The 14,144-nt window shown below is 40.2% G+C and overlaps 1 protein-coding gene across 1 annotated transcript in view; it reads right to left on the reverse strand.

Annotated features, from left to right (window-relative positions):
• Positions 1–14,144, reverse strand: part of mapk8ip3 (mitogen-activated protein kinase 8 interacting protein 3) — a 166,619-nt gene that overhangs the window by 80,362 nt on the left and 72,113 nt on the right. Inside the window, 1 exon segment of the mRNA XM_055651804.1 lies at positions 11,868–11,986. Within this exon segment, the coding sequence (XP_055507779.1) occupies positions 11,868–11,986 (119 nt within the window).

A 14,144-nucleotide genomic window follows, 5' to 3' on the forward strand; every position in this document is an offset into this window, starting at 1 on the left:
TGCATTGTAACAGTGTGCCAATCACAAGAGATAGTCTTAACTTCAATTGTAATCTTGAGAAGGTAATGGAGGCCTGAATACACTTAAGTTAAATATGTTAATAGCAGTGAAAAGAATTGCCAACAAATAATCATCACTCCTGTGCAACTAACTTCAAAACCTTTTCATATTGGGGACTTTGCAGGAACTCAATTTAGAATTGCTACACAATCACTGGCTCGAGACAATATATACTCCTGATCTTTGAGGGATATTCTACACTGTGAACGGCTCAATTGTAATCATGTAAAGTCTATCCGCTGACTGGTTGGTACGCAGCAAAAACGATTATCACTGTACATCAGTACTCGGGAGAGTAAACTAAACTAACCAAGCACCTCAGCTCTGCGATTTGTGTTTGATCTGTCCTTTATCCTTTTTTCAGTTCTATCTGAAATTAATTTGGACAGTATCAATCCAATAAATTAAAAATCTCATTCATTGACATTGGAAAAAAAAGTCTAGAATTGGAAAACGAGGGTATCACACAGCTGCAAGGAGTTTTCCAAGGATGGACGTAAAGTACGCATAATAGCTTTATTTTGCATCTGGCCACAGTGGTGGACCTAACAATGTGAACGTTGATAATGAATATAAAATGGCCCAATGTTCTATTAACATGTACTATCTTTCCTCAACTCCCTGCCTGCAAACAAAATTCATTAAAACTCAAATTAAAAGTGCAACATAAGAATGACTGTGTGTGAAAGAATTAAATCAACAAAAGAATATGTAAACGTGAGCATCATTATGAAGCAAGTGAGTGGTACTTTGTAATGGACACTAAACATCCAAATTGATGGAATACACATATGAAATGGCCCCTCAATAATGTTGAAACCCAATAGCCTCGATGACCCTCTAAGGTGAAGTAACTCAGAACAGGCTCCAGAATGAAATCAGGACATTTCTGATATATATATATATATATATTGCAGCTACTTGCTGTGTCATTAGGGGAGCTGCAATTGCCAAGAGTTTGTTCCCAGTCAGTTGTAGTGAATAGTTATATGTTAGCATTGGTAGATTGTAGCCTGCCTCAGATAGTCATTTCATTAAAGTCAAATAGGGCATATATTTGAAACATGAAATTGATTTAAACCAGCATCTGCAGTTGCTTCCTACACATGTACCATATAGTTTCACTTCATGTCACAACAACCCCGTACTAAATTATTCAAGATATTTATTGCTTGTACACCAAACATCATAAAATGGTGACATTTTTAAAAGGTTGGTATTATTCAAAATTGAATTTAGTATTATATTTGAAATATTTGAATTATTTGTTTTTTTTAAACTTTTAACAGTATTTTTCTATAATTCTTGTGGTACAATATTCCAAGTCAGGGAATGTTGTCCTGGATAAGTATCATCTCCAATAATCAAAACCATCAACAACGATTTAAATCATCTTTTAAATTGGTCTTCTAAAGAGGAAAGCCCCCTGAAATACCATCACTTTTACTGGCATTATTGGAAGTCTTTCACCAGTACTGACCGTTGAGAAAAATCAAACAACTTGGAATATAATTTCTTCTGCTAATATCAGTAAAAAAATTAGACAGAAGTTTTAAAGTTTTCATGCTATTTCCTTCAGCATCACTACATGGTTTGGGAATAACTCCATCCAAGACTGTAAGGAATGCAAAGAATTGTGGACGCAGCCCAGACCATCACACAAACCAACCTCACCTTCCCATTGACTCCATTTATACCTCACGCTGCCACAGCAAGGCCAGCAGCATAATCAAGGACAAGTCGCACCCTGACCACTCCCTCTTCTCCCCTCTCACATCGGGCAAAAGGTGTGGAAGTATGAAAATGTGCACCTCCAGATATAGGGACAGTTTCTTCCCAGCTGTTATCGGGCAACTGAACCATCCTATAACTACCTCATTGGTGACCCTTGGACTATCTTTGTTCACACTTTACTGGCGTAATCTTGCACTAAAATGTATTTATATTATTCCCTTTATCATTTATCTGCGCACTGTGAATGGCTCGATTACAATCACGTGTCGCCTTTCTGATGACCAATTAGCACGAAACAACAGCTTTTCACTGTACCTCCGTACACGTGACAATAAACTAAACTACATTTGCTGATTTTCACTGAAAAATGTATCTTATAAGATCTCACTGAAAATGGTTTAGCGTACAAGTTTGGCCGATGTTCAGGCTGACAATACTAAAATGGTCTTCAATCATGTTGACTGGGCTATAGTAAAATACCATTGATCAATCCCTAGAAAATATTCTACTGCTTATTACTATCAAAACTATTATCCTAAACAACCAGTCTAGGGTTTTAGGAAGCAGCATTGGATTGCTGAATTGGATCTAACAATTCAGATATCTATTGAATGATCCATGACACTCTTGTGTTCCCCCCCACCCCTCACCCCCCTTCCTCAGTTTCCACTTTAATGACAGTTCAATGGGTTCAGCTTTGAAACATCGGCACCAGTCGGCGATTTGATGGCCCTCGGTCTTTGTCAAAAATTCAACTCAAAATGTTGGAAACAATGTAATGTAAATAAAGGAGCCAATCAGCCAAGAGCAGTGCCACGTCACAAGCCAGAACACAAAGACACAACCAAACCAGGCGGCCACAGGGTCAAAAAACAAGCAGCACCATTTCCCCAGCCTCACGCTATGCTACAAAGCAAAAGGAAAAGATTGCGTTTTACTGCAAAAAAAAAAAAAAAAAAAAGGGTATGAACGTGTATGAAGGAAGAAGGAAAACCGGCGGCAGGAACCTTACCGAAGAAATCATCGCGCACTAAGAGGGCAGTCCGATAAGGCGAGGGGGGGAGGGAGCAAAAAGAGAGAAAGAAGCAGTTATGCACCAGTTGATTGTTTCTCAGCCTTCACACTGGGCCGACTGCTGATAAACTTAACTGCTGTACTGCACAGCGATTCATTTAGTGAGGCAAAAGAATGCTCGACTCCTCCAATGTCACAGATGTCTCAATTACCAAAGTCGCAAGATGCACAGTAGGAGAAATGCAACTTTGCCCAAGATAAAGTGGATTACCTTGGGTAAAGGATGGGGTTTAACTGGTCTGTTTTGGTTGTGCGAAATGAGCTTGTTTTGCGAATGGGCAGCCTTCTTTACATTGTCTGAATGCAAAGAAAAAGAAATTGGTCACTGTGCCACACAACACCCAGTTTTCTTTTTCAACACTCAAGCAAGGGGCAAGATGCATAGCTGTTTCATGCTATTGGTCAAGTCCAATTTCACAACCATAAAAGTGGCAATACACAGGAAAGGGGGCAATGTGTAGTCCATCCAAGTAGAACAGCTGGAATCAGCACCATGGTTGCAGGCAATTCATTGTCTTGTGCTAGGCATGCAACAGCCGATTATTGGATCAGAATTTGCTCAGAGCTTCTCCACCCCACTGCCTTAACTCTGCCAGAAGTGCAGCAGAAACCGATAGAAACATAGACAGAGAAAATAGGTGCAGGACGAGGCCATTCGGCCCTTCGAGCCAGCACCGCCATTCATTGTGATAATGGCTGATCGTCCCCAATCAATAACCCGTGCCTGCCTTCTCCCCATATCCCTTGATTCCACTTGGTCCAATCTTTGCTTGATTCACTGGTGGAGCGAGCTTTGAAGAAATTTGAGGCAATCTAGAGCAGGCTTTGTGCCGGGACAGCAGATCTGGAATAGAAGCAGCAGCCTCCTGGATTGCACTGGATTACTCAGCGGAAAGGATGACCTTGTATTTCTTTATGTCTGTCATGTACAAGTTAATCTGGGTTTGATGAGGCACAATAAATTAAAATTGTCTTAATCTTTGGACATTCAAAATCAATGCAAAGTTAATGCAGCTCTTTATTCCTCCCAACTACTGTTCCTTAAACTAAAATAAATCTTTGTGTTATAGGTTCATGCTTTGTTTCAATGCAAGTACCAAACTGGTGGGTGGGTACGAGGGAGTGATATTGGTTGGACAAGCAGGTAATTCCCACAACTGCAAACCAAGCCACAACAAAGTAAGTTTCCTTCCAGCTCGTTAAAATTACCTATAAATACTGAATCACACAGAGGGAAGTGTGTTGTGGCAGAAGAGTTTTCTGAAAAAAGGTACAATTGTACTTGAAAAGATTATTTTAAGATTTAATCGATTTTCGATAAGACACGTTGACTAATCCACACTCAAATAATACCTCAATAATCAACAAACCAAAATTGAAATCTATTCCTTACATCATTAAATCACTCACCTATCTTTATTTGTTGCCTTTATTATTATTGTTATTATATATAATGCAAATCTTTAGTATTATATCCCCAATTTTCCTTTAAACTGTTAATCCACAAATTCCCACAACCCAATCAGTTCCATTATCATCATTCATTCAGCATGCCTGGATTAAGCTGTGTTCCATTGGATTTAGTTATAGATGGACAACCATTGTTTTAACAGATGAAACTGTCTTAAAGGCTTCAGGGTTTTCTCTGATAAAATGAGCACCTAATTGAAAATTTGGTGTTACCTAGATGAGGAAAATGGCCAAGATTGACTACTGGTTGAGATTGGGCTTTGAACGCAGTTGGAGGGAGCCCAAACAGGAAAAAAAAACAGGCAGAGAGGTAATACTTTTATACTGACCACAATTCTAAACACAGTTCAATTTTAAAATCAAAAACTCTTATTTTGCGTAACATTATACATCATTGAACAATCTTAGATGAGAAAGCAGTTTTGCTGCATTGCCAGCTCTCTGGAGAAAAGGCAGTTCACGGCCAGGCTGAGCAAATCTTACAGAAGCAGAGGCCAAAAGCCGAGTGATCCCGTAGTGGGGAGGGAGTGTCACAATGTGTACAGCACCAACACAAACACCAATATACACACCTGAGAACTCTCCTATGGAGATGTCCAGCGCAAGCAGAACACAGGCGGGAAGGAAAAAGAAAGCAAAAGAAAAGATCAATAATTCATGTTCGGGAAAATAAAATCACAAAGAAAACTATGACCCTGCAGGCATTTTAGCGACAGTGAACAAGGAATACTAAAGGCTAGACCAGTAGTAAGCATGAGTTCTGCAAGGCCTTTCCTGCCAGGCCTGGCCTCAACCTGCTGCAAAAGAAATCAGTTCACATTTCGCCATCAACAATGACAATATGTGCAGCTAGGATATACAGACTACAGCTGAGCCTCATTGAAACTCACCTGGAGACAATGCTATGACGCAGGGGGAAAGCCAAAAGATTTCCATTAGAGCAGGGGAATGGTATGATTCATGAATATTTTACTTTTGATATTGCATCTACTTGATTACTCCAACATTTATCTTGGAGAATGTAAAACCCCCAAGTGATAAAATGTCTCCCAGTCTTACAGAGGATAATTGTGACTGCAAGCACAAGGGGAATTCTGGCTCAGACGGATAATGATTTTTAATGTGCTATGCTGCACCACTTTGCCAAGAAATGTTCTGCACGGCATCACCCATTATTTTCTTTTAAGATAGCTTCATTGCAATTTGCCCAGTTTTGGATGCTAGTTCACCATATTGATGAGCTTCCCAAAGGAACAGTTAGTGTTGACGGTAATGAGCTACTCGAGCCCTCCTAAGCACTTGTTAAAAATCCAAATGGACAGTTAAAAGATGCCATTGATGCGTTGGCGTAATTCTTACGAGGCAGGGCAGTGTGCTTCACTGTTTGTGCTGACTAGCAGATTCCCCGCAAATAAACTGCAGGCCTTCCAATTCAGCACAACAACCTCTTGCAGATAAAACAAGATTAAATGCAATGAGGCCCCGCTCCTCCATAGAGCAGCACTAGCAAACAAACACTCCAGCTTCCTTGTGCATCTGTGTGGATAGCAGGAAAGTCGGTGGCAATGGTTGTGCAGTAATCAATGCATAAATGATTCAAAATACAAACAAGACATAAATACTTGGAAATTGGGTTATGACTATTTCTGGTGCAGCAAATGCATGCAGTGTATGACACGGATGTTGAATCCAGTCACAATGGAAAAACATTACAATGCACAATTGGGAGATCTTTGCTTTAAGAAGTGGTTATTATAGTTTGCTCTGCTTTAAAACGTTTTTTTTTTAAATGACCTGCTGATTTATAGCTGGCTGCGGCTGGGGCAGCTGCCTCATTACCACCCACTATACCACAGCAAGTGGTTTGTGGATTAGCACCTTTGAAGGAGACTTTCCAATATTGGGGATTGGGTGGGAAAGGGGGACTAGTGCTGCATGGATCTCCTGGTGGAACCACCCACCCTCCAACTGTGGAGCCTCCTCAATGGTGGCCCTTGATCGCATGCAAACACATGCCCCTGCAAATGTGGTCGCATTAGTCCGTTGACCAAAGGATCAGCCAACTGCAATTACGAGTTCACACAAGCATCAACCATAACAGAGGTATGCCAGCAATGGTTACTTCAAATAACTATTTTAGAGGATGCTTTCCTTAACGTGAAAACAATGTCCCAAGTAGCTGGCTCTAATGGAAACGCTGCTCAAAACTATAAAAATCCTTGTTTTCCTGCAAATTATTTACACAGATTGTTTGCCATGATCTTCTAATGCACATTTTGCCATATGATCAAAATCAGCTACATGTATTGATGACATGACATGTACAAAACATGATGGAGAAAGCAAACCAGTGTTCGGGTGAATCATACCTGGAGATGCCCAAACTAAATTGCCAATGGACATAAAAAACAGAAAACATTGGAAATACCCAGCAGGTTAGGTGGCATTTATGGAAAGAGAAATAGAGTTGACGTGACCGAAGAGGTCACCAACCTAACACATAATTCTGTTACTCTGCATAAATGCTACCTGATCTGCTGCGTGCTTCTAGCATTTTGTTATTATTTCAGAAATCCAGAATCTGCAGTTTTGTTGATATCCTGATGGACGTGACTTCAACAGGAAATGGCCTTCAAAACGAGTGTAATGAGTGTTACTCAGTGTCAGCTTTATGTTTTGCAAGTCATGTGGCAGGATTTGGGTTTTTAAGAGCAAGGACTAGTGATCGCAATCATAACAAACATCTTGCTTGGTGCTCATGGTGACCTTCCTTCGAGGAGCCCAAATGGCAAACGGGATTTCAGATTACACTGGGATCAAGTTCCTAAAACATTGTTGCATCCACATCTGCACTAAAAATACCTTTGTCCTCTGTAACCTCAGTCGTGGCAACTTAGAAGCACTTTCCAATTAACATGCATTAATCTTTGTGTTGCTTTATTTAGTCTTTGTATTAAATAGATTACCATTCAGCAAATGAGAATGACAAACCTAAGGACCAGTCTTAAATACTTTGCTTTTGCTGATTAGTACTATCTTTTATTGAGCCTCAACTATGGAGGAAATTACAGTCAAAGTTAATATTCCTAAATTTAAACGTTTTAGTCGCAGAATTAGGCCATTCGGCCCATCGTCTAATCCACCATTCAATCATGACTGATCTATCATTGCCGCTCAACCTCATTCTCCTGCCTTCTCTCCATAACCCCCGACACCCTTACGAATCAAGAATCTGTCAATCTCCACCTTAAAAATATACATTGATATTCCAGGGCAGGTGGGACTAGTGTAGATGGGACATGTTGGCCAGTGTGGGCAAGTTAGGCCGAAGGGCCTGTTTCCACCCTGTATGACTATGACTTGGCCTCAACAACTGTCTGTGACAATTAACTCCACTTATTCCCCATCTGAATGACTAAATAAATTCCTTCTCATCTCCTTTCCAAAGTTACGTCTTTTTATTCTGTGGCAATGGCCTCTGGTCCTAGAATACTGGAATATTAACGAGAGTTGAGGGCAGCCTTAATCATACTGAATGGCTGGGCGCATCCAAACAAGGAACCGCAGATGCAGGAATCTTGAGCAAAACACAAAATGCTGGACAGACTCAGTGGGTCAGATAGCCTCTGTGGAGGGAATGGACCTCAGTCTGAGGAAGTGTCCCAATCTGAAATGTCAAAGGTAGACCCAAAAAGCTGAAGTAACTCAGCAGGTCAGACTGCATCTCTGGAGAAAAGGAATAGGTGATATTTCGGGTCAAGACTCTTCTTCAGACATTTCAGAATCTGAATGTAATTTATCCATTCCCATCAACATGCTACACGGCCCACTGAGTTCCTCCAGCACGTTATGTTTTGCTCAACAGTCTGTGCCAAGTATACAGGTTGCGTTTTAGCATCTCTCAAAGCAAATATTTCATGTTGATACATTCATAAAGCAAGGACATCCCAATTTCACAACGTTTGTGGTGACTTCCGATTTGTGGGTTCATGTTAACCTTAGCACAGATTGAGTCTATTGTAAATGTGTGCGATCTACCTTCTAGACAGTAACCTGCACACAGATGGCCATTTTAAATCATGAGAAAGAATAACTCCAAATGGGAAATAAATATCACATCAACCACTAAAAAAGCCATGCATTTGATGCCCAGGACAATTTTTGAAGGATACATTCCCAAAATGTCAAACAGTCTTGACTCCAACTGACCACCTATGTATTTTGAGCATTTTCTGTGTCTTTGTGTTGTAAAATAATAAAGACTGCACCAATGACAATGATCTCCATCATTGATACATTACCATTGATAAGCTTTGATTGGATGTGCAAATATATTTAATGTTAAAACTCAGCCGTATCATCCACAGCTGGTGTGCAGCATAACGTTATTAATTATTTTTACAATTGGAAGAATGCACCAATGTGATTTTTTTTAATTTAAGAGTTCTCCAAGGCCCCCCCCCCCCCCACCCCTGACATAGGAAGACAGGATTCCAATAATTGTCTCGGGATTCGAAACAAACATCCATTTTACCAAGTAGGTTATGCAAAAGTTCATGTTTGATTAAAATCATCAATGGAATTAAAAATTTAGGGAAATAAAGGAGGCCATTTAGCCCCTTGAGCCTATTCTGTCACTAAATCATGACTGATCTGCACCTAAAATCCACCTCGCCCCCCCCCCCACCCCACCATTGTCAAAAACATCTATGAATCCCAGCTTTGAAATGTCTCCATTGGTTTGGCCTTCGCACCTTCCACCACCTGTTTAATTATGTCTATTTATTCAATCGTGAGATATTGGCATTGCTGTCTGCAGTTACAAGTCAACCATGTTAACACATAGGAAGTTGCATGGAAGCCAGATTGGGCAAAGGTAGAATTCCTTCCCTTCTGGACATTAATGAACCAGATGGGCTTTTACAATCCAATAACTTCATTGTTACCAATACTGACAAAATCTCCTTAATTCCAGATTTAATTATGATGTGAATTTAAATCGGCCAGCTGCCATAGTGACATTCTTGGCCCAGGGCACCAGATGCGAATCTTGTGAGTTGCCCTAAATGTCACTGTGCTTCCTTGCAACAAAGTGAAAATCTAGTTATATTGTTGCTTCCCTATGAAAAGAGACTACGTTTCCCTCTACTGCTCAGGAAGAAATTATTTCCCTCCATCTATACTATTGACCTCCTTGGACATCTCAAGTGGATCACTCCTTAACTGTGTGTCAGGGAAATGCAGTACTAATCTACACTACTCTGAGTCTCAGTATAGACATTATCCCTCTAACCTCAGTATCACTTTGGTCAATTTGTCCTCCACTCTGTCCCAAAGCCTTCATAGGATCGCATGAAGGTACAAAGACTGAATGAAGATACAAAGACTGCATCTAATACTTCAGAATCTAAACAGAACTCTGTATAATGTACCTTACAATTTAACTTCCATCCTCGTGGCATATGGAGTAGTATTTATTAGTATTTAGGATTCTCTCCGTATTTAATTTACATCACAAATAAGTTTCGCAATTTTGTTTAGATGGGTCTCGACCCGAAACATCACCCATTCCTTCCCTCCAGAGATGCTGCCTATCCCGCTGATGTATTCCAGCATTTTGTGACTACCTTCTATTTAAACCAGCATCTGCAGTTCTTTCCTATACTGGGTAATTATTTAACAGTCTCACAGGGTATGGTGAATATGGGAAATAGAACGCTTAGAATGGCTGCAAGTAATGGCACTAAATTCCTCCCTGTAGCCCAAAACGATTAACGTTCGTCAAACTATTCAGATTTCTCAATTGAAGCATTTCACTGGATTTCAGGGGACTGGGGTGGGGGGTGGGGGGTGGGGAATTAGGGAAAGTGGTGATGTGGTAGTGGAAATAAAGAAACCATTCTCTTTCATTTTATTTTCTGTCCAATCCACAGCCAAAAATGTAATTTTGGAAGGCCTTCCATATAATGGGAATTCATCCGTGCAAATATGATGGAAATATTTTGAGAGAGAACTCACAGTTTCCTTGTATTAAGTAAACAAAATCCCTAGAATTCATTATCCAGCTACTAAACACAGAAGAACTGCACCAAAAGGAATGCACTCATAATTTTCCAAGTCATTTGAAGACTACAATGAATTAAGGAGCATTCTTTGATATCAGAGTAATCTGTTGAATGAAACACTGGAATGTCCCAGTGGATAAATCTGTTTCTCCAGAGCGAGAGATCTTACCCTATTAGCATGTGAATCCATATATAAAATATGTTAAATGCTGGAGTAACTCAGCAGGACAGGCAGCATCTTCCGCTGAGTTACTTCAGCATTTTGTGTCTAACTTTGGTGTAAACCAGCATCTGAAGTTCCGCCCTACACATAAAATATATTATGCTGGTTTTGTATTGGTCAATTGTTGGATGTCATTAGTATAGGCATTAAATAAATGTGCATGCTCCTTCTTTATGTAATATGTGCAGTGAATGTTGCAGGTGTAAGGAACAGGCAAAATAAAGAAAAATCCATTAACCTAGAGATGAACAATTTACAGGATTCTATTTTTACATGAAATCATGCACAATAAAACTTGTTCGAGTCAAATAGTTTACGACAATCATTAAAAACCCGATAGATGCAAGATCTTAATTGAAACCTGTAAATTTCAGACATTAACTCTCCAAATTTATAAATGCATTTCAAAAATATAAACATTCTTCAACATACATGTCAATCGGCATAACATGTTTCAGTGCCTTTTAAATAATTATTCTTGCCCCGATTAAATGATGGCAAAAATAAGATTCAGTGACTGAACAAAATTCGTTGAAGAGAACAATTGTTGTCGATATATGTATGATAGATATGTGGCTCCTACGTGACAATACTCTGAACATAGTCTGTCTGATGGCAAGCCTTGTCTAGAGTTAAGGCAATTCCTCAGAGGACAGGCAGCATCTCTAAAGGGAAGTAGACTGAGAGAAGACAGACACAAAATGCTGGAGAAACTCAGCAGGACAGGCAGCATCTCTGGAGAGAGGAATGGGTGACATTCTGAAGAAGGGTCTCAACCCAAAACGTCACCCATGCCTTCTCTCCAGAGATGCTGCCTGTCCTGCTGAGTTACTCCAGCATTTTGTGGCTAGCTTCGGTTTAAACCAGCATCCGCAGTTCCTTCCTACACATTTAGACTGAGGGGAGTGATAGATTGAGTTATCCTGTGACTTTGTTCCAGAGCAACAAAGTCTAGAACCTTTGCCTCCTTACAAACTGGAACCTCGAACAAAAAAAAAGAAACCATGTGGAAAAGCAATTCCTCTAACTTGAAATTATTCAATTAAAAAATGTGAACGATACTTGTGTATAATAAGGAGGAAAATGCAACATTTCTACTAAGAATAGGTATTTTATGAAAAATGTGTTCACATTTAATTTGGGTTTCAGGATATTGATAGGAAGTCACAGGAAATGTACAGCGGAATCAATGTTGTGTTTGTCATCACAGCTTACAAATCCAAGCCATAGACTTGACTTACCAAGCAGATCTGCCCCCTCGTCAACATCTCCGATCACCTCCGACCCCGCAGTGGAAAGCTCATGGTACAGCGAATCCGTGTTTATCCCAAATGCCTTATTTACAATTCCTTGTGTGGGGCTGAATCATTCAATTTACAATAATCAGATTAGAACATGAGTGAACGACCCACAGCCGACAGATAACCATCCAAGTGTCCAGAGCAGAGCAACTCACGGCAACCCACTGCTCTTTTTACCTGGACCTCCTAATCATTAACCACACTACAAGTTCTCAGACACTCTGTACCCGTCTATGGTTATACATTACTATTGGCATCTCTATTTCACAAGAATGGTCACTAACACCTCCCACCTCCCACATTCCCCCACCCCCATCCCACTCTGGAAAACTCTCTGGATAATTTGATGTTAGGTAGCAGGGGGGTTTTTTCTCCAAAGTATTGCATTTAAATGGAATCTATGTGCAGAACAAAACACACGATGGTCATAAATAGAAAGCAGATCCGAATTGTAAGATGGATACAAGTTCATGATAAATAACCGTCTGTTTTCACCAAGGGGAAGGACATGGAAATTAGCAAGTTTCTTTATTTAAGAAAGGAAGTGAAGACAATCCAAGGAATAATAGGCCAGTGAGCCACACATCAAATGGTAAAGGAGCTATTGGAGAGGATTCTTCAGGATAAAATTTATTTCCCTTTCGAAGAGAATGGGATAATTAGGGGCAGTCAGCATGGCTTTGTATGCGGCAGGTCGCGTCTTAATGACTTGATCGACTTTTCGTAGGAGGTGATGAAGGTGATTGATGACGGTAGGCCAGTTGATGTTGTCTACATGAATTTTAGTAAATGTTTAAAGGAGACGTGAGGGTCAGCTTTTTTCTTCTTGTTTTACACAAAGAGTGATGGGCGCCTGGAACGTGCTGCTGGAGTTGGTGGGTGAGGCAGATACAGTAGTGGCATTTAAGAGACTTATGGATAGGCATATGGATATGCAGGGAATGGAGGGATATGGATTATGTGCAAGCAGATAAGAGATGGTCTTGGCATCATGTTAGGCCAACGCATTGTGGACCAAAGGACTGTTTTTTTTCTGTACGGTTCCATGTTCCTTGTTCTTAACCATTGTAACATAACTCTTACTGAAAGATAACTGGAGAACCTCTGCACTGGATAAGGTGAGACCAGGCTGGAGTGAAGCATCAACCTAAATAGTCCGTCCTTCCAAGGATATTATTTTCTAGCCAGAGATGACAGGGAACTTGTAACTTGCTAACCCATTAATCAGCACTATGCTGTAGCTTTATGGCATGTCTTGGGAGTCAAGTAAAATGGACAGAATAATAAGTACAACATACTCCAAACAAACGCCGTTTGATGCCGCTGGGCTCGTAGTCGCTAGAGTTTAGAAGGATAAGGGGGAACCTCATTAAAACTTACTGAATAGTGAAAGGCCTGGATAGAGTGGATGAGGAGAGGATGTTTCCACAAGTGGGATGGTCTGGGACCAGAGGTCATAGCGTCAGAATTAAAGGACGTTCCTTTAGGAAGGAGATGAGAAGGAATTTCTTTAATCAGAGGGTAGTGAATCTATGGAATTCATTGCTACAGATGTTTGCGGAAGCCAAGTCAATGGATATTTTTAAGGCAGTGATAGGTAAGATTATTGATTAGTATGGGTGTCAGAGGTTATGGAGAGAAGGCAGGAGAACGGGGTCAAGAGGGAAGGATAGAATTGAATGGTTGGAGTAGACTTGATGGCCTAATTCTTATGAACATAAGGGGAAGCAGCAAGATGACAGAGTGCACATGATACTATGATCCAGAAATGGTCAAACACTCATGCTCTGGTGACATTCCTACCAATGCATTGACGGGAAGCATTTTCAATAATCAATTGCTTTCATTAATGGATTATTTGAATATGTTGAATATAACCATCATTTTTGCCGCCATTCATTTTGAACCATTTAATTACTGGTAACGTATTATGTACAGGATCTGAAAGCATACTGCCTGCTGCTTCGGATGTCTGATTACAATTTTAACGGAGACAGTGGCGTAAAAGTTAAGAAGTTTGCTGATTGAGAACCATTGGCAATGTTGTCCAATTATTTGATGGAGTCTGCGTATCACTGTGTAATGATAGCGTTATTCATTCATTCATGAGCAGCTTCCTTAATGGCCAAAGGCACAACTCCAACTTTGTTCCTGGCATCTTTTGGAACTAATGACTTTGAGGAAAGGAACGTAGTGTTTGGATGAATAACAATCAGT

Source organism: Leucoraja erinacea, chromosome 20, assembly GCF_028641065.1.
Source record: "Leucoraja erinacea ecotype New England chromosome 20, Leri_hhj_1, whole genome shotgun sequence".
Taxonomy (NCBI): Eukaryota; Metazoa; Chordata; class Chondrichthyes; order Rajiformes; family Rajidae; genus Leucoraja; species Leucoraja erinaceus.